Genomic DNA, 22,445 nt, shown 5'->3' on the forward strand with positions numbered 1-22,445 from the left:
GCGAAATCCTGCGTCCAAGTTGATGGAGGTGCAGGTCATGGCGAGCAGTAGGGAACTGATCATCCCCCTTATGGGCATTGTCATCGCCTCAGGTGTTGGAAGGGGCTCAGTGGATGATATCGTCGGCCGGTCGGCGTCAGTGGATTTCCGCACTAAGAACGAGCCGTCGTCGTGGGTACAGGTCGATTTTGGACGAGGAAGGACCCTACGTCTGACAGGGTAGACTTTCCGTTGTAGCTCTTACTGATGTTGGGGATGGCCCTCAGGTACTGCCTTCGGAACAGGAACTCGAGCGCCCAGTGCCTGATGAGTTGGAATGTGATGGGATCGAATGATGGAGACGATTGGGTTATACTGGATGAGAAGAAGATGTGTGGAAGTCTGAGAGAACCTAAGGCGACGAGGTGGTACATGGTGGTGTGAGGGTAGTGTTGGAGGGGGTTGGTTTAGTTACTTTCCGATAGAGAAATCGCCGGAGTCGCGGGGGGCCTTTCGGGTCTTCAGACTTGTTCAGGGCGGAGTTAACTCTGGTAATACGCATAACCTCTTCCTGGCTGGAATAGAGTTCTACGGTCAAGCCATGGCTGGCGAATGGTGATCTTCATGATGATGATAATGTAGTTGTTGTATGTGATGGGGGATTGTGTTGATGTAGTTGTGGGAGGGCGATGGGTAAGAGAACGACGATCGTTGAGAGGCCGGATGGAGTCTGGACTGACAGGAGGAGGAGGCATCCAGGGGATGGCTTACTCGGCTGAACATACTCGATGTGGTTGAGGGGGCGAGATGATAATTAGAGGGCTGTCACTGGCTACCCCTGCTCCTCCCCTGACTACTGCCTTCATCGTCACCAACCCAGGGCGACTCCCGATAATACTAAGGTCCTAGCGGGGGTCCCCGAAGTGAGCGAGTGATGGGGAGGGGGGGGAGTTGTCGAGGAAAGGGTCTGAGCTCAAGGAAGGCTATGAAATCCCCGTTGTAGCTGCATTGCATGCCGTAGGAGAGATTCGAGCTGCTAAGCGTGGAAGTGTGCATGAACCAAGTTTACTACAATTCCGAACTCCCTTATCAACATGTGTAGTCGATCAAGTGACGATAAGGACTGCCTTTGTTACTGCTGCTTCTGACGAGTCGCTGAGTTGGCAGTGTGCCCAGGGTGGTCTTAGTGGTTTGAAATGTCGTGGGAAGAGCTGCAATTGGAAGAAGCGGAGACTCTCGAGGAGATGTACAGTGACGATGGAGGCTTCATGTGGCTGCACAGGCCGGAGGGCTCCGATAGTGACGATGGGATGGCGTAGTGGAGGATGTGGGGAGGGGGGAGGGCGAGTTGTGTGTCCTTAGATACTCGGTGACGTTGACGAGCTACTCTCATCCATCTGTCGTCAGCGTTACCTTCATAATAACACTACCGTCGGGATATCCTCTGGAGAAGAGCCGATCACCGGAAGTCGTAGTAGAGGAGGTCAGTGCTGCGACAGATGCGGAGATGTTGGGGGAGGAGGTGTTGAAGTATTTGCTGAAGCATGTGCGGACTCAACTGGAGTCCGGATACGTGTTCCCTCTGATAGCGGCTGTGGAGTCGACTCGACAGTACATTACTCAGGTGGGTGGTCATCAGAGGTGGAAGGGGGTTTAATGCGACTCTAGGTCGGGGAGGATCAGCAGGATGCCAACGACAATTCTAAGGAAGAAAACGCGACGTCCAGTCCAGAGGTGAGGGAGTGGGGTATCTCCTATTCTCGCGATTGCTCCGCTGTGTAGACTCCTTCAGCTGGACGGGAGGTACTGGGACGTAGGATGATGGTCGTGCATACTATCAAAAACCCGATGAAAATAAAATTCATACGGGAGCTGGCCAGTAGTATCCTCTGTTATACTGCATATTACCATCGCTATGCTCAGAGGACTACCGACTGGGAGGAATGAGCAACCCTAACTTCATCGTCATTGAGGGGGAGGAGAGCCTCTGTGCTGACTATGTCAACCGTGTGACGAGGTCGGTCGTCGGCGGCGGCAAGAGTACACTTAGGGAAGGTTGAATGGTAGGTATGTTCGGATGGTTACGGTACGAGGGGAGGAGCAGATAGAAGTACCGATGGGGAAGACTCTGGACGAGATGCGCGCCTTTCCGGTGGAGTTTACCCAATACAAGGTTGATGAAGTTAGTGAGATTGCTCAACGGTAGGAGGGGACGTCATGGGAGGAGGAGAGTGGAGGTGTTGGCCTCCATGATAGGTGTCGGGATGCTGGGCTCGAGGAGCTCTTCATGACCAGCATGAAGATGTATACCACTAGTAGCGAGGACGATAATAAGGGAGGTGATAAGAAGACGAAGAAAAATAAGAAGAAAACGTCGAAAAAGTAGTCGCTATCAGTTCAAAGCTTTTTCTGTTGTTATTGATGATGTTCCTTTCAACTGTTGCTGTTGAATTGTAGTGGGAGGTGGGAGCTAATTCCGATGCTCCAGAATATCACATGTCACACATAGTTCCTCCCAGAAGGGGAATTGACACACTTGAGAAGCCCTTCCGAGAGAACAATTGTCTTAACCTCCAACTCGATGAGGCTGAGGCCCTCGAATGTGTATATGGCAGGCAGCCCGATTCCGATTTTATGTGGCTCCATCGGCCTAAGGATACTCACGACGGGGAGGCGACGTAGGGCGGCTCGAAAGGGATGAGGGCCACCGTTGGATCAGATACGCTATCACAGTAGGAGGAGATGTGGTAGGAGATGATGACGATGATGATGAAGACGAGGTGGAGGAGGACGACGAGCCGTATGCAACGTTTATCATCACCTTACCGCCTGGGTATCCCAGGGAGAGGAGAGTCCTTCCTGAGGTCATCGCAGTGGAAGGCTCGAAGTCGATTTCGCCCAAATTGAGTAGAGCGTTGGTCCTGGGAGCTGAGGAGATGGTCGTGTTTAGGGAGGTTGGACGAAGCATTGATGGCCTCTATAAAGATTCAGATCGAGGCCGGGTATGACTACCCCCTGTTGGCTGCTTTAGAGCAAGCACGGGTGTCCATCAACGAGGTGGGGGAGGATGTGGGATCTTTGGAGGGGGATTCACTATAGCAGATCGCTGAAGCATCGAGACAGGCTGAGAGGGCCCGCAGGAAGGAGCATTCAGAGGACGACGATGATGCTGTTGCATGGGCGGCGAGAGTTCCTATTAGGGTAGGCGATGAGGAGGGCAGGAGGGGACTCATGCCAATGTGGCGAAATATGCAACCGATGAAATTTCATTGGTTTCTGTACACTTCTACTCCAATTCGCATATATAAACTTTCTATAATTATTGACGAAACTCGTGAGCTCGGTTGAGGAAAGCGACCAAATATGCCAATATTGACTAACGCCGACCTCAGGGGGCGACCAAGAAGGTCACCGTCCATCTCTCGGCTCGGAAGAAGAAGACCGATCAGCCACCTATGCTGGGACGCAGAGTTATCTACGCCCATCACATTAGGAACCCTGTGAAGAAGAAGCTGATCAAGGAGTGGGCGAGTAGGTGAAGGTGTGGTATGAAAACTTTCGACGATTGTGCTCAGAGGAATTCCATATGGGAGGCTGTTACAAGTGGGGTTACCCTGGTGTCATCATTCTAGAGGGAGACGAACAGGACTGTGCGGAATACGTGAACTTGATCAATAGGTGAGGAACTGTCTGGTGGTGGTCACTGGAGGTGCGGTTAAGGTTACGATGGATGTACTTGGCCGTTCGAGGGGAGGAGCAGATACCCGTGCCAGAGGGAAAGAGTGTCGATGACCTACGGGCGTTCCCTAAGGATGAGTTCATCGAATACGGACCGGACCAGATGAGCGACATCGCAGCAAGGTAGTATCCTAGGTTTCAGCGCAGAAGATTCAAATGAGCCTCCCTGGTAGGTGCCGCGAGTATGGTCTGGAGGAGTTGTTCCTAACCTGCATGAAGATGTACGGCCCAGTGAGGGCCACTAAGAAGGAGAAGCCGAAGAAGAACTAGTCTATTCCACCATCACCGACGGCTGGCAACACGACTGGTGTTGTCTGCGCCTCCTTTATAAAGTCCATTGACACACTCTTACCTTTATCCGTTCCGAATTACTCTCTCCCTGAAGTCGTGTTGTCATCAACAGGAGTGAACGGAGGTTCCCTCGCAGTCATCATGACAACTGTGATCAACCTAACCCTAGGCCGACGGTGGGTTATGAAGGCTGCGGCGGGGAGTAGTCCAGGGTGTCCTAAAACAGTGAGAACCCATCGGGGGAGGTTGTGCATCGTCTCGTCATGTGCAGGGAGTTGAAAGAGACAATATACCACTGGTGCTTGGTCGTCGCTTTCTCTATTTTCATCATATACGGAATCCTAAGAAGAAGAAGCTCCTCCGGACTTGGGCTAGTAGGTCTACTAGCGTCGCCGCCTGATTGTAATATCCGGTAGATGAGCTGTCCCTTGGAGGCTACTACAAATGGGGGTACCCGGGGGTCGTCGTGGTTGAGGGAGACGACAGCGACTGCGACACATTCGTGAAATTTGTGAAGAGGTCGACTAATGAAGTCAACCACCATCCTACCCCAGGATGATCCTGCTCAGTTTACGATGGAGGCTGGTTTTAGTGCAGGCGCAGGAGAAGGTTCCAATCGCCGATGGCTCTCTAGATGCCCTCAGGAGCCTTCCTAGGCCCCTCACTGAGTACAAAGGCCCCGACAACATAATCAACCTCGTAGCTGAGTTAAATCACGCATTACTGATTCAGTGTTGAAGGGTGTTGCTGATCAGACTTCGGAACATGGGTGTCTTTTCTGGGGATGATCTCAAAATGTACGCCACGACCGAGCCTGCACTTGCCACGAAGAACAAAAAGGAAAGGAGATGATTATCGTCTCTCCCCTTCATTTGCGGTGGACAAGTTTTGGTTATCTTTTTTGCGCAGTGTTGGTAGTAGTAACTTTTCAGCGCAAATCAGTGGGACGTGGTATTCGGAAGGAAATGGTATTATTGGACAACAACACAGCTAAGGCAGCGGCAGCCTCGGAAACCTAGACAGAAGCTAGTCAGTGACCTGGTCACTAACTGCTTCTGATTTGTCTGGGAACAGTCACTGTTGCCTGTGGTCATGGGGGGGGGGTACCAAACTATCTATCACAATTCACGAAGCCCTCATTATCACTCGGTTGTCGAACTCATTCAACTGTACCCTCCGGTGACTGAAGTTCGGTCTTACCATGCCAACAAGTACTGGATCCATCGTAGGGAGAAATAATCATTCTCCTTTTCTATAAACCTTTTCCTGTGCCAAATGTCCCCGACCCGAATAACGCATGCACATGCAAAGTACCACATGGCTGGGAGTCAAACCTATGGAAGAAACACCCGATTTCTCGACTTCGCAGGGATTGCAGCTTTTCCAGAAGTCCGACCCTTCTCCTCCTCTTTCATCATCATCATCCACCGGTGATATCGCCGAGGAACTCCCGACAGGCCGAAGGAGCATAGAGGGGGGGGGATAATCAAGAAGCTGAGATAGATATAGCCGATATTAGGGAGACGAAGGACCTCGCAGCTCATCTCTCACAACGTGAATAGTGATAGAAAATACTATACTTAACCTAATCCTATAAGGGCAAGTATATAATACTTAGGTAGCAGTAGGAGTGACAAAGGCTAGACCGTGGAATGCGGAGGAGAGGGATGTCCCTCAGGAGCCGCCTCCTTCCGAGTGGTCGCCGTCTTATGCTCTTCAGTAGGAGCCGTCAAGAGGTCTTCACCAGTGTGGGGCAGAGAGCTGGTGGGCGTTTTCTTTGATCTCCATGGAGGAAGTACTGTTGCCTGGTCAGCGGGAGCTACCACATCAGAAGCTTCAATCGATGGTCTGTCAGACTCATCCTCACGTCGATGGCGATGGCCCCCTGGGGGCGGGGGAGCTCCAAAGGGTGGTGGCATCGACGCGCGGCCATCGCCGTCATTCCGAAGGAGCCGCTTTTGATCAGACACCTATGGGAGGGGTCTATTCGGGCTGATGTGAGTGGTGGTGGCGGTAGTACTATCCATGTAAGCCGTTCGTTCTCTTCAGTGAGGAACTGTATTCGGTCTAGCATCTCCTTCATCATGACGGACTTCTCGTCGGCTGGGAGAGGAGGGGGAGGACCGCTGGACACCTGAGTTGACCTAGAGGAGGAGGAGGAAGTGGCGGAGGAGTGGTACTACTAGTTTGGCGAGAGGTCCACAGTAGGGTGGAAAGGGAAATCTTAACGGTCGAGGGGGCACTAGACCTAATACGAAGTCAAACATTGCCGTCATCGATTGCCATTACTGCTACTACTACTACTACCCATAGCCGTATGCTCCCTTTGGGAGACTGGCATGGCCCTTCCTCCTCGACGCCTAGGGTTCTCAGAGGTATATCTATACACATCTGACAAGCCAATCTAATACAAGAAGGATTTACCTCCGAGCGCCAGCACCATCAATATCGCCATAGCCCACAACCCTCTGTCGTTTCCCAGGTGGCTTCCGAGCGCTACCATCAACTGTTGAACTCTGACAAGATTATACAAAGCTACTCTCATAGATGCATCTAGTAGTACTTGGGTCTGCCGAGGAGGCGCTCCTCCACCGTCGTCGCGTGCCTTCTTATGAGCGTTGAGTAGGCGGGAGAATTCATCATCGTCTTCATCGTCGTCAACAAGGGGTGGAGGAGAGGCCACGTTTTTACGAAGACTCGAAGAGGAGGATGGAGCTTCTGCTACTGAGGACGCCATTACCACCGAAAACTGCCGATTACCGCCGTTTAAGTACGGGGTGCTTAGGACGATTATAACTGTGTAATTTGTTCCGAATGAGCGTTTTTACACAAGATAAAACGTTTGTTTCTGCGCACTTTTCCGCCCGAGTAAAAATAGTTTTACGAAGTAAATTTGAGCATGGGTTGCAGTCCCTCCACGGCTTCTCCGTCGTCGAGGGTCTCGCCCTCACCAGACGCGTTACATCGAAGGAAGCTGTCAATAACCCACCCTTGCGAGGAGGGCCATAGAAGGTTATAATAAAATCCAGGGCGTGTTTGATACCACTCCTCCCTCAGGTCCTTTAACATACGATCATTACTCTCTCGATCATCATCATCATCTTCACGAAGGCTGCAAGTCTCTGGTGTGGACGACGTAGCAGAAGCAGACGCTTTATCGAGAGCCTTTGAGGTTGAGGAGGGCGTCAAGGGACGACGGTGGTCCATAGCTTCTACAACGGACTCAGACTTGCACCATAGAGAGGCATATAAAGACAAGGACACTAGAGTATTGGGGGGATTGCCTGGGAGGAACAGTGGCATTGGGTATGCCTGTAAGAAAGGGCTGAAGCCTGAGTCGCCGAATCAGGTAGGTTCATGGGAGGTTGAGGAGGACCATGGGGGACCTCAGGATTCCTTCCTCATAATGAACGTTGATGACGATTTCACGGTCTACGGAGTCTTCGATGGTCATGGCTTGCATGGCCACAACGTGTCCAATTTCGTAAAGGAACAGTTGGTGAAGGTAGTAGTAGTAGTAGGGCCAGCGCTGCAACACTATTTTTTAGTTGATTTTGGAGCACCCTAAGGAGTCCATTCAGGAGGGGGCACAACTGGATAAAGCCTTGAGGACGTGGTTCCCAGCGATACAGGATAAATTAGAGGTACGCAAAGAGTTGACAATGGAGTGGTATGGAGTTGTCATAGCTGGCGACCAAGTCGGGTGAACTTGATGCGTCTTGCAGTGGAAGCACATCCACCCTTTGCGTCCACTGGTGAGCTCTTCGAGTGTCGTCCTAGTCTATGCTCTATATCCGCAGCCATGGAACGGATACCATCACCGCGGCATGGGTTGGGGACTCTAGGGCAGTGCTGGCGTACGGCTCGTCTCCTACGGTGGTGGAGATGACCACGGACCATCGCCCTGAGCGGCCACAGGAGAGGGCTAGGATAGAAAAGACTGGGGGAAGGGTAGTCCTAGGCGAGAGTTGATATCTGGTGGTTTGGTTGTGTTTCAGGTTGGCTACGACGGTCATTGCTGCTACCGGGTTTATGTGAGGGGGCACAGCTATCCTGGTTTGAATATGTCTAGGGCCATGGGGGATCTAATAGCGTACTATAGAGCAGGAGTTATACCTACTCCTGATACTCGGAGAAAGCAGGTGGTGAGGGATCCTGAGCGGAGTAGCCCCTCGGGGCTGTCGTATGTGTCTAACAACTTCTCGTGGCACCCTGGAGACCCGTTCTTGCTCGTGTGCAGTGATGGTGTGTGGGAGTTCATATCGTCTGATGAGGCTGTTAGCCTAGTGAGCATGATCCTTACTAGTAGTAGCCAGGCCCAGGAAGCTGCGGAGTTCCTCGCTAAGAAGGCGTGTAGGAGGTGGCTAGACCAAGGGGGAGGCGTTGTGATTGACGACATCACTGTTATTGTGTCGTGCCTTATGCCTCATCCTCGATCGCCTCGATCTCCCCAGTATTATTAGCATCTTGTACCTATGGCAAGTTTTATGACTAACGTAGCGCTGTGCTCATTCTTTGTGAGTCTTCTCCTCGATTTCGGTTGTTGCTGGCAAATAGCCAGTGGCAATTCGGGTTAGGCATGCAGCTCATGATATGGCGAAAATTGTTGGAGTCGTCGTTCATTTTAATGATGGTGATTGTGAAGTGTTGGAGGTTGTGTTTTTGGGGGGGGGATGTGCCGGGTCTCAGTTGAGTCTTGTTTGCTGATGCCGAGTGTGAATGATGCGAAGAAGAAGCTGATGGCGTCGCAGGGTTTCACGCCGCAGGTGGTGTTGATAGGTCCCGGGTTGGATCCCTGAGGGCGGTGTATCTTTCTAGATACAAAATTCATTCTCGTCGGAGGATATTCGAAAGCTGTACTACAGCACTTCTACGAAGGAAGCCTTTGTTGACAAGTCGTCTGTACTGAAAGAGACCAATCCTGCTATCAGGAGGAGCACTCAGAACTTGTCACGCGTCCACAAAATAGATGAGGATATGGCACGACGGGGTGAGCTCTGTGTGACTAATCAAAACCATAATGCGCGTTTCACAGGCGAGTTCAAACCTAACAGAGCGCCCTTTTGGCCACGGGATATGTCTGCCTATCGGGAGCAGTACCAACCGCTGCCCTTGCACGGAGCAGTCGTAAATAGAGAGCTAGCGAAGACCTTCCGTCCTGCGTCGAGTAACGGCGAGTGGGCTTGGGCTGCTCTAGGCTGGTCTTGGACAGGTCCAGCTGGAGGGCCTAGCCCCAAACAGAATGGAAGGAGTAGATACTCTGACGACTACGTAGTGTATCCTGGAGCTCGAAAGGAGGCAATGCTGAAGCCAGCTGTGCAAACACATATCGATCGAGAGGCCTATCTTTTGTAGGGGGTCCAGTGAGTCTCTTTTGTGGGTGATAAATCTACTGTAGGTATAAGCAGCCGATTTCGCATGAGTTCTATCCTGACTGGCAAAGGGACTCTGGAGGGATGGAGTGCGTGGGGAAGAGGTGTAAGCCGCCATTGCCGAAGCCTACTACCAGCACCATGGGCTTTCATTTTAATGCTCGGACGAGATATAGGTGGGGTACCACTGATTGGAAGGTTTAGAGGTGGCGGTCTCCTCAGTGAGGACTACCCAGTCGGCTCAGGAGCTGACTCGGTGTTGGCGATAGAGGGTAGGAAGAGCTGTAAGGTGCTCCTGGAGCATGGCAGCTACGCTGAGGATAATAGTAGTAGAATTCAAGGAAATGCGGTACCCAATAGAGTGAGGGACTTCATCAATAGAGAGAAGCTCCATCGAGGGAAGATACTATTGGAAAAGTAGTAGTAGCTATACCGTGTTGTCTGTGCTAGCTCGAGGCTCAGGGTACCGTCCATAGTGAGGATTCTACGTGGAGAAGCGAAATCTCGTATGGTGGATGCTCGGCCGTGGACGTCTGCTGGAGGTAGGTGCTCGGTGGTGCTGGGTGTGTAGAGAGTCCATTAGGCTCTTTTCGGAGGGGATCCAATGCGTGCCGTACCTCTACCACTGCGGCATAGAAGGAGGTCATCGTAGGATGATAGTAATTCATAGCCATCATCTTCATGACTTATCGTCATCACCTTATATTCACCTTGTTGTGGTTGGTTATCATTCGATGCTTGTTGAGTTGGTGTCAGTCAGTTGTCTTCACTGGCGTTGGGTCTGCTGGTAGAACTGGGAAGTAGTGAGTGGGCTCTAGAGAGGGGTAAAGATGGGTTGGCAGCCTTAGAATGGTTGCGATCCGCACAGTGTGTGTGACCAGGCCTATTGCAACCCATGAGGCAAGTTTGTAGCAGACGTCCTTATCAGATGCTGAGTCGCTCTGATGGGTTGTTGTAAGATATGTAGTACATATGATGTAAAGATTGTAGAGTACAGTATAATATCGACGACTTTAGCTGATGAGGGAGCTGAAAAGTTCCGCGGCCGGGAATTGAACCCGGGTCTCCTGCGTGACAGGCAGGAATACTCACCACTATACTACCGCGGATATGGTATTATAGCGCATTTTTACATCTCCAGTGGTTCAACCGAGCTGCCAACCCGTTTTAACCTGTTCGTGTATTAGATGGAATTATTGTATATGCTCCGCCCGATTCACTCGCTCCGCAATAGTAGAGCATGTTTCTCTACAACCCATCCGATCGCTTTTAACGACAATTGGATAAGCTAGGAAGTAGGTTACTCACATTCGCCACGGAGGGGACGCTCTAATTTCCGTAAGCCTTGGAGACTCACGGAAAGCTCAATGTTCTCTAATCCCACATCCGGCCAAAATTTCAACTCGCGTCTCAACTCGAACAGTGGCAAACGACGCCGTTGACGAGATACATCGTCACGTTGCTAGGCATTCGAGTCTTTGAGGCGGAATGCTAGGACCTCGATAATTCTTCGGATAATTTTCTTGCATTTTTTGTGCAACTATCGGACCACTTCGTTACGAGTCGCTAGTGAGAATGCATCATGAGCATCTCACAACGACTAAGCTACTCTATCGGAATGATTCCATGAGTGTGGTACTATCACTGCACTGAGTTCTCATGCTTCACTGGGATGGTTCGATGATCTTCTCATGGTTTTCGCCGATAAACAACGAGCCGTATCCAAGTCGGTAGCTCGTGGTTTACATCCCGCTGCAGGTTCCACATAGTTATACTTCATCTCTGCATACAGGCACCCGCGGCTGTCTCGAGTTCCATTGAAACTCAGCGCTCTATTGTTGGCCATTGTTGCTATCAGTTTTTCTCGCGTTTGTCCTGTCGTTCCTAGTCACTCTTATATGTCCTTCACAGCATTGGTCTCACTACCGCCAGTAACCGGAGCTGCTGTTGTTACTGCGGTGACCCTATATCCTGTGGACATCGTCAGAGCCATGACCATGTCTCAAGCCTCTGGGGTAAAGATGAGCGTCCCCTCCCTCATGAAAGATTTTTATAATGCCCATGGTATGAAGGGCTTCGTCTCCAAAGGTATCGGCGCAGAGATGGCTCGCGCTACGTTCTCACGGTCAATCAAATTTTGGTTACAACCGATCTGTCACAAAGTCTTATTCGGAAAAAAGCAGAGTGATGGTACCGCTTTCACAAAAGGCATTGCTGGTGGTATCGCTACTATCCCCGAAATGATAGTCATCTCCCCTTTTGAGAATGCCAAATTGGCATTGCAACTGGACTCTACTGGTCGCTTTAAGAGCACTGCCGACGTTCTCTCTCATCTTTGGAAGACTCGCGGTCTCAGCGGATTTTATCTCGGCTTTGGTGGCATGCAAATGCGACAGTTCATATGGTCTGCTGGTTACTTCATGTCCTTGGATAAGTGCAAGCTTGCTACTCAAAGAGTCTTCGGCAAAGACAGCACTCTGAGTGACAGCGTTGCGGGTTTCGGCGCTGGAGTCTTTGGCGTCGTCCTCAACTGCTGGACCGATGTGGTCCGTACTGTCATTCAGAAGAATGCCATCACTGAGACTTTCAACTCCGCCATTCCTCGTCCTAAGTTGGGACCTCATTATTTCGCGTCCGGAGTGTCCGACGTGTTCAAGACTGCAGGCCAAATTTATGCCACTCGAGGTCTCAGTGGTCTCTATGCGGGCTTCGTGGTGAAGTCCGTGTATTTGGGTTGCTCTGGTGCCCTTCTAGCTGTGTTAGTGCCTCGGTTCAAAAAGATGTGGGGCTGCCAAGTAGATTGATAGATTGTCTGATATATTTCCGTTAGTTTCTGTCTGTGATATTCACCGTCTTCTTCCTATCGCACAATGCGTGAAGAGATCCGGTCGTGAACTCCCTAATCGAATTCATTTTGCTATGAACTGAAAACTCCAAGTTTGTTGTTGTGTTAGTAACTTTCGTTTCCTAGTCGATCTCCTGTTCGAACTAACATTCTAAATGCTGTTGGAATACTCTTGGTGGAATCAGGCGAATCAACGCTATCATATAATCAACGCAAGGGCTGTCAGTGGATCTGACTAGGTTTATAAAGATTTTCACTGATTCTGCATGAATATGATGTTGATGAGAAATGATACGTCGAATGATGTAAGTGAATGACAAGGAACTTATCGTGCGAAAGTACATACATATTTATTGCGAGTGTTTACTATCCCGAGGGGTACATCATAAACACTTTTCATACACAAATCTCTCTCTTTTGCATCGAAACGTACACGGATAGTGGAAAATGTGCAACAATGAAAGCGTCACCACGAGTCAAAGTTGAAGCTATTCTGGCTGGTAGCTTGTCTCCTCAGCATGCTAACTAACACGTCCTTCTTGTCAACTCCTTTCCAAGCCTCTTCCCTCGAAGCCTGTGTGGCTTGTGATACTCTAGCCGCCATAGTAGTTACCCCTCCAGGGATCCGCATCGCTCGCCAATTTTTTCCACAAAATTGGAGAAGTATTGCGATGCTCAAGCGGCAAACGGCCGCTGGGCGGAGCTTCAAAGCTGAAGGGCACCAAAATAAGTTATACCATAGACGGATTCGGTCTCCGTCGAATACGAGACCATTCACTTCGGCGTAGGGGATTCTGAAATAATGACAAATAACCAAAATTTGGGATGAAATTATAATTGAAAAAATCAATTCGCGAATTCAACAAAGTCATTTTATTCGCCCAAAAATAAAACAAACAAACAACAACAGGCTCTTGTTAATTTCAGAGTGCTCTTGTGAAACTAAAAAATAAAAAGAACCAGCAAGAATGAAAAACTCACCCCTTGGGTGCGGCAGGATCCTCGTTGAACTGCAGGCGAGCGTCGATGAGAGTGTTGATAGTGGCAGTCATATCCTCCAGGCTGAACATCTGGCTTTCACAGCGCAGAAGTCTCATGAGCAACTCTCGGTGGATGCTGAATGTTGGCAGCTGAAAAACAACACCACTGTTTTGACGCGGGTAAAAACGTTGGGGAATACTTTTCTGAGAGTTACAACGTGCTTCTCAAACTCGTGCTTTTGAGGCGTTAGTAACGTGAGTTCTTCTAGAAACCATTCAGGAAGGTCGATCCTCGTCGCTTCCTCACGAGGAAAAGAAGCCGCAGACCGGAGCACCTGTCGCAAGACTAATATCAGCGCGAGCATATATGAATTCGCTTTCCTCAGCCGAGCTAGTGGAGTTTCTCACTACATTGTGAAAAGGAACAACGATAAAAGTATATAAAAACCAGCGATAATTTTCCAAAATTGCATCACAATTTTCATATTGCCACCAACACATGTATTTGACCATGGACGTATACAGTGTGAACCAAACATCTAGATTTCCGAGATTCTATTCCAGAGTACGACCAAAGACCACAAAACGCTTCTAAAACGTTAGTGTTCACATTGTTATCAAGTTGACTTCCGAAAATTGAAGGTGTTGAAAACACTACTTTGCATAACGGTTTGGTTCACACAGTATTCACCCCACACGAGATACCTTGACGAGATCAGCCTGGGTGATTCTCCACGGCTCGTCACCCATTTGATAAACTTTACGCTGAAGATCATCCGGATCCATTCCTAAGGAGACGACATACGGAGGTATAGCGAACGCTTTCACTCACGATGATGCCGCTCTGGATGAACCGCTCGCCGCAAAACTCGCTCCCACTCGGCTGCTACTTCACTACACCTACTCGTCAAGTAGAGTTAATTCCTCATCAGAAACATTCAAACTACGAAGAATTTTGACGAAGATGAAAGCGTACAAGAAAAAACGTGCATCGATAAAATAGAGAAAAATTTTATCCTCGAACAAGCTGAGTATGTCAGAAGTCTAAAGCTTTTGAATAGCTGTTGTAGGAGATAACACATACAATGTGAAAGATACTAGAGGATGCATACGAAATCATAAATGTCATTTTGTGGAACCATGATAAAACAGATAAAACGTATAAGTCGTTTCTTCGTGTGAATAGAATATTTGCCTTCCTCCCATACGACGCACCTTACAGACCACAGACTCTTCGGACGAGTACTGGCCTCAGCATTTTCATCAATCTCATACGAGCTCATGGACCCAGAACTGAACGATCCACTCGATAACTCTACATCTGAGGAAAGCGGAAGCAATCTGGGACTACTACTTCGCCCTCGAGACGGAGCTCGAAGTGGTCGTAACGGTCCGGTATGGTAAAACATGAACATGGTTAACCACATGTGTTGGTGACAATATCAAAACTCTTGAGGAAATTTTGGATAATTCTTGTTAGTTTCTGTACACTACTTATATATTCTTCCAATTCGTATATGAACTCCTTTGATAAGTGGGGAAAGTATTGAGCTCATCAGCTGAGGAAAGCGAACATTTTTTGCAGCACCGTAATGGTCGCGGGTTCAATTCTCGGTATGCGCATTTTCCGCTTATTGGAGTCGCAGTTTATACGAATATACAAACAGTGTGGGAAAATATGCACATGACCAACCGCATATGTTGGCGACAACATCAAAATTTTTGGGAAAATTTCGCGAGATTTTCGTTGATTCCTTTTACATTCCTACCCAAATTCGTATATAAACTTCTATAATCAGCAAGGGAACTCCTAAGCTCAGCTGAAGTAAGCGGACATATATTCCAACAATGAGAAAGTATTTTCATATCTTTACACCGGCCTCTCCTCCACCCCTTCATATGTGATATACAGTCGTTGAGAGATTATTGCACGAAACCGCAGAAAATAAACTCCGCTCCGCGAATTGCGCTTACCATCCTCTTCCTTTACTTTTCGCTTCTCTCTTCGTGGCAGGACATTCCACTGTCGAGTCTTCCGCTGAAGATCGTGCAAACTGGAAAAAAGAACAGCGCTCGAAAATCCACTACGACGTATCATGTCCTCTACCATGCTTCTATACTCCCTGTGGCACAATAGTGCATTAATGCTGAGCGGAAAATCGCATGTTCAGCACCGGGATCGCGTATTAACCTGACAGTGAACAAGCTTAGTAAACGCGATGGTATGAAGCCGTACTTTGGGTATTTTCTGTTGAGTTTTTTATTATAAATTTCCAGAAGAGCACCAACGATCGCTTGGTACCTGACCAGAATCAACAACAGTGTTGGAAATTCCAACCAAAAAAAACCAAAAAAATATTCCAACTTGAAATATTTTTTTGGTTTCCTCAGCCGAACTCAGAAATTTCCGAAATATTCGGGTAGAAGTGTACCAAAACAAAAAAAATTTCCGAAATTTCCTCAGAATTTTCATATTATCATCAACGCAGATTCAGCTGAACTCAGAAATTTCCTCTCCAACACTCGAATTCGAGAAAAAATTTACGAAAACGAAAGAAAATTTCCCGAAGTTTCCTCAGAATTTTCATATTATCACCGAATGATTCAACTCACCGTTCGGGGTCTTTATCCTTCGCTTTACACATCTCCCTTTGAGCCCACCCTTCAAAGCAATTGAATACTCGAGGATCTCCTTTACTCTGAAAATAGTACCATAACTCTCCCGAATCGCATCGAGACACTACCGGATCGGGGACTTTGATCATTGCTCTCATTATGACCGACATAATAGCATCCTCCTCTGCTTGTGGAAGATCAGAATTCTCGATAATGTAACAGAGGGCGCCAACAGTTCGTCTAAATGGAAACAATTACTACTACTACTACTACTACTACTACTACTACTACTACTACTACTACTACTACTACTACTACTACTACTACTATTACTACTAGTACTACTAGTACTACTACTACTACTACTACTACTACTACTACTACTACTACTACTACTACTACTACTACTACTACTACTACTACTACTTTCGAGCACTCTCCGTATCAGATCCAGCCTCCATACCAAGAAACGTGGCATAAACCTGAACGCTCCTCTCAGCAGTTGATCTCGTAAAGGACTATTACCGCTGAGGACGGCACCAACGGCGGATGATTAACGAGCTTATGAAAAGGAGCATATCCATCATCATCCGGTTGCCCTCCCATCCCTGCAGGCTTCTTGGTCCCCGGCTTAGGACCAGGCTTCTTACGAGGCCCCATACTTTAACAGTATAATTTCTATGCTCTCCCAACGCGTACTATCATTTCGATCAATCTCTGTGATGCCCAGTGCAAGGGGCTCAGTAAGCTGAGTCCTAGTATGAATTTCAATACAGTGTGTTACACGTCGGAGAGTTTTGGAAAAGTAGCACTATGAACCCAACATTTTCCGACTCACACCAACTACAACTACTGTACATGCGATCGGCTCATAGTAGCTGCTACAGCTAGCCTCGCGCGAGGATAAACATTATAGCTCCACCATACGGGCTTCCTCACTGCTGTTGGTTTATGCATATCATATGCACTACTGCACGACCATTTGTGTAGAGTATCGCTCCGTGCCGTGCCCTGACACCGAAACTCTCACCGAATCGTTGAGTACACTAAATCTTCAATTTGAGTATAGTTACTAAGAGTAGCGCTAGATTATGCGATATGAATACACAATCTCGTTATACAGGAGCTCGAAAACCCCACCAGTTTATTGCCAGTTTCGTTCACTTCCCAGTAGGGCGGCTTCCCTCGTTTTGGTAACTATAAACTCCTTCAAAACGACTCCATACCTCCACAGCTCTACTACATCAGTATGTTCAGGTCGCAACAAGTCGTAACCGCTCGCAGCCCACTTGTTGCGTTTCTCGTACAGACTTCGGCTCACCAAACGATTATGCGTAAAGGTCCATGGCTCCATTCTATCCAGTAAATCGTCAAACCCCCCTACAACAACACCCGACGTGAACGATTATTCCCATGAATAATCGTTCCTTCCCATTATACTACCATCATAGGCCCATCCCCCAGGCAAACTATTCACATCAGAGTTCCTCGCACACGAGATACGCGATAGTGGATGACACCACGCTGAAGGCATATTGGAGCTCGCTGACTTCACCAGGTGGCTAAGTACATGATAACCCCACAAGAACGATTCACGATGAACTTACTTCTTCGCTCGTTGCGGTCGAGGAAAGACTTGTTCAACAGCCGTGATACCGCGGGTTCGCATGCCGTACCTGCACATACCACTCCTTTGGGAAATCAGCCTTGTGCCATCACAGTGAATCATGCCGTGCCTCCCCCAGTCGGGTAACCGCTCCAGCGGACGTCATGAACGACCTGCAGTCAACATAGTCCATAACGACTAAACTGCAGGAAGACCTCGTAGTTGATATGAACACAAAATCAGGGAATAACAACAACGATATCAAATCATGAATATTATGAGTACAGCGATATAATACTACGACAAAGTCAAATAAAGCGGCGATCAAGACCTAACTTCCGATCAAGATAATCGTTGTGTTGAGACAACCATCTGAAATACAGCGCCGCCGATTCTCAGCTGGATGCACCCACTGGGCTCTACCTCTGACATGCCATAGGAAAGAAGAGCCTTATAAAGGCTGTGGTTTCATGATGGAATTTATCCTGTAATAACGCGACCGTCTGCTCTCGATGAAGGCGACTAGTGATGACTCTCCAGAGTGATACCGCAACTGAAACGATGATGTGATTGATGAATAAATACTGTAATTCATCACTAATTGTATACGAACTAGGGTGGAAATGTACAAGGATCAACGAGAATTTTCCAAAAATTTCCTCAGAATTTTCGTATTGTCACCAACATATGTGCATATTTTCCCCCACACTGGTGATATACGCCACAAAGACACCTTCCCAAGGCTACTATCTTCTATTTGAGGCTGGTCCAGACGAGGACCCTCAGCGACTTCATAGCCGTGTGGTAGGGCAACCAGAAACCTGATTTTTTCCTTCACAAAAAAAACAACGACAGCTGAGTACATTATAGGAAGAAGCCAAACGTTGGTGAATGTAGTGACCATATAAAGTACGGCTCTACGGGGGTTGTATGCGAGGGAAAGGCAGTAGACAAAGGTCTTCAGCATAAGCAGGACTGAGGGGGGCCACTCGGAGCGACGAGATCGATGATGGACTTACCAACGAGTTTGACTGATTGCCACGAATCGGCATCTCGCACACGGGGAAAGGTCCAAAGGACGTCCAGAAGACCCCAGAAGTTACACAAAGTCGTTACGAGAATGAAGTTAAGCCACCAACAAGATGCTAGCCCTGTAGTGTACAAGTAAACCTGAGTTGAATCTCTCACACTGGAGTGTTGTTGTTGTTGACTTACCTCCACTATAGTGATCATCATCAGTACTATGAGCATACAATTCCGCACTGTTCGAGGCGGCTTAGTCTCTACGAAGATGGTCCAGAGGTAAACTCCAAGAGCCAACGCGATGAGTAGCGTCAGAGCCGTGAGGGAGATGGACCAAACCGTTTCAGGCCCACTCGAAGCAACGGCAACCATTGACTGATAAGGACTTCTTCTCAGCTGCTTTGTTGATCACCACGACAGGTGTGCGCAAGATGTTTAGCGCGCGCCCTAAAATCCGCGATAAGATTTTCCACATCGCCATTTGAACTAACGTCTCATGGCTCGTTGTGGACATGCGAATTTCCTCATAGAGGCCACCCCATGCCTCCAGGTGAGCTTTCAATGACGTTACGGCTCAGTCCGGATAGTGCCTCATGTCAGGATGAGTTCTGGCGGGAGTGTTTAGGACGAGAGCACTGGCAACACTATTATCACCCATTGAACACGCGTATAGAGAGACCCAGTTATAAAAGCCTCACCACGACATCAGTATCATTAAGGAGGTCTTTCAATCAACTTTACTGTGCTTCCATCAGGTGGATTTTTTCACCAGGCCGTGGTTAATACTCAACAGACTCAACACTAGCCCTGCTGGTAAACAACGCTTTCACCGCGCCGAACCTTCAGCACGCCGTAGGGCATCACCCAAGTTCGACACTGTGATAACACTTTCTTCTATTCAGTCTTCGAGCCACGAATACCTCATAATCATAGATTGAACAGTAGCCTGCCTCGCAGCTCCCGAAGGGCACGGTCCTCTAGGAGCCTCAGAAGCAGCATGAGCTCCTCTACAAGGTGTTCATCTAATTTCTCAGCCCGGTAGGTCCTTCCTGTCGACTTTGAGTATTGTATGTCCATAGTTTGCTGGCCAAGAACGCCTCCCAACCCGACATACCGAGCTTTCACCGAATCATAAACAAATGAATTACTAACATCATCACTTCATGACACCATTCTGCTGTGCTGTGTATATTAATCACTTTGCCCAACCCAATGCGTTGTCTTCAACAGTTCCTCTTAACAACACATCTCGTGATAACGTGAGTGAATAGTGCCTCTTGCCGTTACGCGTATTATTAGTGATTTTCCCATTGAGATTTGAGATACCACTACACTGGATATAATTGCAGGAGAATTGTTCTTACAAGGCAACAACATGATTAAACTTAATCGATGTGGACTATCTTCCTCATAATCTTAGCTGAGGGAATCCTCCAGCCTAGGAAGACATATTGTGGATTGGGACAGCGACAATGATGCAGCAGCATCTTACAGTATGAATTCACTGTTGGAAGAGCCCATTGGATATTGCTACTTAAACCGTATATCGCGTCAAGTGGATGCTATCAATCATACGCCCACATCATGATGAACCCACAGGGCCTTTTTAATGAGACCCGTCCCCCAACAAACTCCATCAGCATACCAATCATCGCTCAGTGACTCTATCGCTAATACCACTATGTATCTCTACATAGAAAGGAGAGGGCTACTTTCTGAATCTCGGATGACCTCGGGAAGTCACTACAAAACTACCCCATGGAACTGCATTTCATTTCCATAGCATCTTTGTCCACCACCTCCCAACCCTCTTGAAACAATAGAATCACGACTAGCTCAACCAAACAACATCTTCATAATAGACCGACACTTGAGCTGAGGCTGTTTTCAAGACTTTGAGTATGACAATTGCACTTAGTGCTTCGGAAATTTAACGGTCACCAGCCACATGTAACGGAGGCCCACTTGACAAAGGAATTGGCGGGAGAATCGATAACTGACTACTAATCGGTTGACCTGAACTATTGAACAACGACTACAATGAGACAATAGCATAACTGACAACAACGATGAGAATACACATTATGACTACAATAGGGTAAAATACATGTCTCTGTTTATAGTATTAGCAACAAAAATTGTATAGGGTGACAATTCGCTGGAGGTAACACCACAAATACGAACAAGTAGAAGCGACTTGGGCTGAGAAACTCCCAATTGAGACCAAGACAAGTAGTTCCTCCATGCCATCAGCTCTGATCTTCTCAATATGAGCAGCTGAACAGCTAACTTCACGAAAGAGTCAGCAATTGAAAGTAACACAATCATGACCATTCACGCGAGCGTTGTGTAACAGGCAACGTTCGCGCCCTAACGGGCTTTGGTAAAAGACCATTTAATGACATAATAGAAGATGATGATGATGGTGGTGTCATAGCAGCCACACAGTTGGCGTGTCTATTGGTATATCCCGGCACACGAAGAGGATACAGCCTATGACCAACTCTGAACAACGGTTGCATTGCAGGGTTCTTTGGAAGCGTTGCTGAGCTGAAGTGCCGCATAAGCGCATCCTTTCCTTGGATTCTCGCATAGCTCAGATGGCAGATTTTTTTAGAGTTGTTAAAACTCTCCCAGGAAAGGCCATGGAATTTCCTATAGAATGGGACAATCTGCGTCGGGTCCACGAAGTTAATGAAGGCATAACCGACGTTAGAGCGATTGCGCAGATCAATAGGGAGATAGAAAAAATCGTAACATTGGGCTGCCACTCCATCAATCAGTTGCAACATTAGTTGCTGAGTCAGCTTATTTGGAATGTGTTTTATCATAATCGTTGTGCGAGGATCATCCCGACAACCATCAAGGTCAATACAGTAGTTCCCACGAACACCACCTGACGTTTCAACGAGACTACTGCTGTAAGGTAACGGCGGCCTAGAGGACACTTTAAGGGGACGTGCCAATGATGGAACACGGGATATGGTATCCAACAGCCACGGAGATGATCCAACGTTAACAAGGCTCGAGATTCCGAAATCGGCAGGACCAACCAAACTGCTGCATGCCGTAAAGGTCGAGCCCGGGTCGTCGATCATTAGTCCGGTAAGGGTCTTCTCTCGGGCTTCCCGCATCGCTCGAGCAGCCCTACAGTCAAAGAATTGAATCAACAGCTCCAAATCCACAGCAGCATTCCCTGGTGGGGACAAGATGTTCGCCATATCCCCATACTGATTAGGATCACATACTGCGAGATCTTTAGCCGGGATGCTCACGAAATAAGCATCTTGTTGGTGACCTTCCGACCAGATGACCTGCCAGGCCTCTTCCCCCAGCATATAATCAAACGCCTCCTCTGCATCGCGAGTGTCGAAGTAACATGCGATGATAACACCAAGTTCGCGCCAATGTTGGAGTTCCAGCTTCTGCATGTCGCCAAAACTTAGTAGTTGGGCGATGATCGACTTCAGCTCAGGAAAGCCTTGCGCTGGTTGTCCACAACTACTACTTGGACGTGACCCTTGACCCGTGAAACGCAGGATGAAGCAGTTGCGCACGACGGGAAGTGAGAACTCTGGCTGTGGTGAAATAGCCGATGTGGAAGTCAAGACATCAGGATTGCTACCAGTGATAGCAGCCGAAACGGTAGGGCAAGAAGCCATCATTAGAATAAAATTTTCTTGCTAGTAGCAAGAGCACTATTTTGGACCTAATCCGTATCCAACACAAATCAACCTAAGATATCAACAACCTTTAGTGCTCCCAATCACATGGACCCACGTTTCCAACTCCTCCACATCTTCGCCCGACTTCCCCTCATTAGAAGAAGTCTCAGAAAATATCACACCAATTTCCAACGCCTCCCTCGCTGTACAAAGAGCTAAACTCTGGTGCAGAATCAAATGCCTCTGTAGATGGATGATGACTATAAACGATCAAGTATTGTGTCCTTTCTATGTGTGTTGTCTCCTCATCTCTAGCCCTTCACTCTAGCG

At 48.1% G+C, this 22,445-nt stretch overlaps 7 protein-coding genes and 1 non-coding gene across 8 annotated transcripts; 4 read left to right on the top strand and 4 right to left on the bottom strand.

Annotated features, from left to right (window-relative positions):
- Positions 1-22: 22 nt before the first annotated feature.
- Positions 23-3,987, top strand: Pmar_PMAR012362 (hypothetical protein; the record flags this gene model as incomplete). Its single annotated transcript, XM_002787544.1, has 20 exons — positions 23-47; positions 93-219; positions 267-404; positions 451-530; positions 656-672; positions 1,342-1,450; positions 1,479-1,603; positions 1,648-1,713; positions 1,762-1,858; positions 1,903-1,996; positions 2,047-2,181; positions 2,236-2,361; positions 2,499-2,657; positions 2,699-2,886; positions 2,930-3,036; positions 3,082-3,180; positions 3,372-3,510; positions 3,555-3,657; positions 3,700-3,840; positions 3,891-3,987. The coding sequence occupies 20 exons, from the start codon at positions 23-25 to the stop codon at positions 3,985-3,987; spliced, it is 2,172 nt and encodes a 723-aa protein (XP_002787590.1).
- Positions 3,988-5,648: 1,661 nt separating this feature from the next.
- Pmar_PMAR012363 (hypothetical protein) lies at positions 5,649-6,745 on the bottom strand (the record flags this gene model as incomplete). The annotated part of the gene is made up of 6 exons (XM_002787545.1): positions 5,649-5,978; positions 6,029-6,142; positions 6,192-6,256; positions 6,316-6,389; positions 6,433-6,524; positions 6,572-6,745. The coding sequence occupies 6 exons, from the start codon at positions 6,743-6,745 to the stop codon at positions 5,649-5,651; spliced, it is 849 nt and encodes a 282-aa protein (XP_002787591.1).
- Positions 6,746-6,907: 162 nt separating this feature from the next.
- On the top strand, positions 6,908-8,807 carry Pmar_PMAR012364 (serine/threonine protein phosphatase 2C, putative; the record flags this gene model as incomplete). The annotated part of the gene is made up of 8 exons (XM_002787546.1): positions 6,908-7,020; positions 7,066-7,357; positions 7,400-7,513; positions 7,557-7,652; positions 7,696-7,763; positions 7,809-7,962; positions 8,007-8,361; positions 8,698-8,807. The coding sequence occupies 8 exons, from the start codon at positions 6,908-6,910 to the stop codon at positions 8,805-8,807; spliced, it is 1,302 nt and encodes a 433-aa protein (XP_002787592.1).
- Positions 8,808-9,084: 277 nt separating this feature from the next.
- On the top strand, positions 9,085-10,184 carry Pmar_PMAR012365 (hypothetical protein; the record flags this gene model as incomplete). The annotated part of the gene is made up of 6 exons (XM_002787547.1): positions 9,085-9,175; positions 9,221-9,359; positions 9,407-9,556; positions 9,603-9,797; positions 9,831-9,922; positions 10,141-10,184. 6 exons carry the CDS (start codon positions 9,085-9,087, stop codon positions 10,182-10,184), a joined length of 711 nt encoding a protein of 236 aa, XP_002787593.1.
- A 233-nt stretch (positions 10,185-10,417) lies between these two features.
- On the bottom strand, positions 10,418-10,489 carry Pmar_PMAR012366. The gene has a single exon. It is a non-coding gene; the product is annotated as a tRNA-Asp (tRNA).
- Positions 10,490-11,278: 789 nt separating this feature from the next.
- On the top strand, positions 11,279-12,184 carry Pmar_PMAR012367 (conserved hypothetical protein; the record flags this gene model as incomplete). The annotated part of the gene is made up of 1 exon (XM_002787548.1): positions 11,279-12,184. One exon carries the CDS (start codon positions 11,279-11,281, stop codon positions 12,182-12,184), a length of 906 nt encoding a protein of 301 aa, XP_002787594.1.
- Positions 12,185-12,818: 634 nt separating this feature from the next.
- Positions 12,819-16,481, bottom strand: Pmar_PMAR012368 (hypothetical protein; the record flags this gene model as incomplete). Its single annotated transcript, XM_002787549.1, has 12 exons — positions 12,819-12,936; positions 12,963-13,019; positions 13,207-13,355; positions 13,406-13,540; positions 13,911-13,993; positions 15,180-15,259; positions 15,313-15,396; positions 15,442-15,507; positions 15,819-15,904; positions 15,950-16,061; positions 16,248-16,303; positions 16,347-16,481. 12 exons carry the CDS (start codon positions 16,479-16,481, stop codon positions 12,819-12,821), a joined length of 1,161 nt encoding a protein of 386 aa, XP_002787595.1.
- A 3,883-nt stretch (positions 16,482-20,364) lies between these two features.
- Pmar_PMAR012369 (hypothetical protein) lies at positions 20,365-22,115 on the bottom strand (the record flags this gene model as incomplete). The annotated part of the gene is made up of 3 exons (XM_002787550.1): positions 20,365-20,466; positions 21,465-21,597; positions 21,757-22,115. The coding sequence occupies 3 exons, from the start codon at positions 22,113-22,115 to the stop codon at positions 20,365-20,367; spliced, it is 594 nt and encodes a 197-aa protein (XP_002787596.1).
- Positions 22,116-22,445: the final 330 nt, after the last annotated feature.

The sequence above is a fragment of the Perkinsus marinus genome (assembly GCF_000006405.1).
Source record: "Perkinsus marinus ATCC 50983 genomic scaffold scf_1104296929318, whole genome shotgun sequence".
NCBI lineage: Eukaryota > Perkinsozoa > Perkinsida > Perkinsidae > Perkinsus > Perkinsus marinus.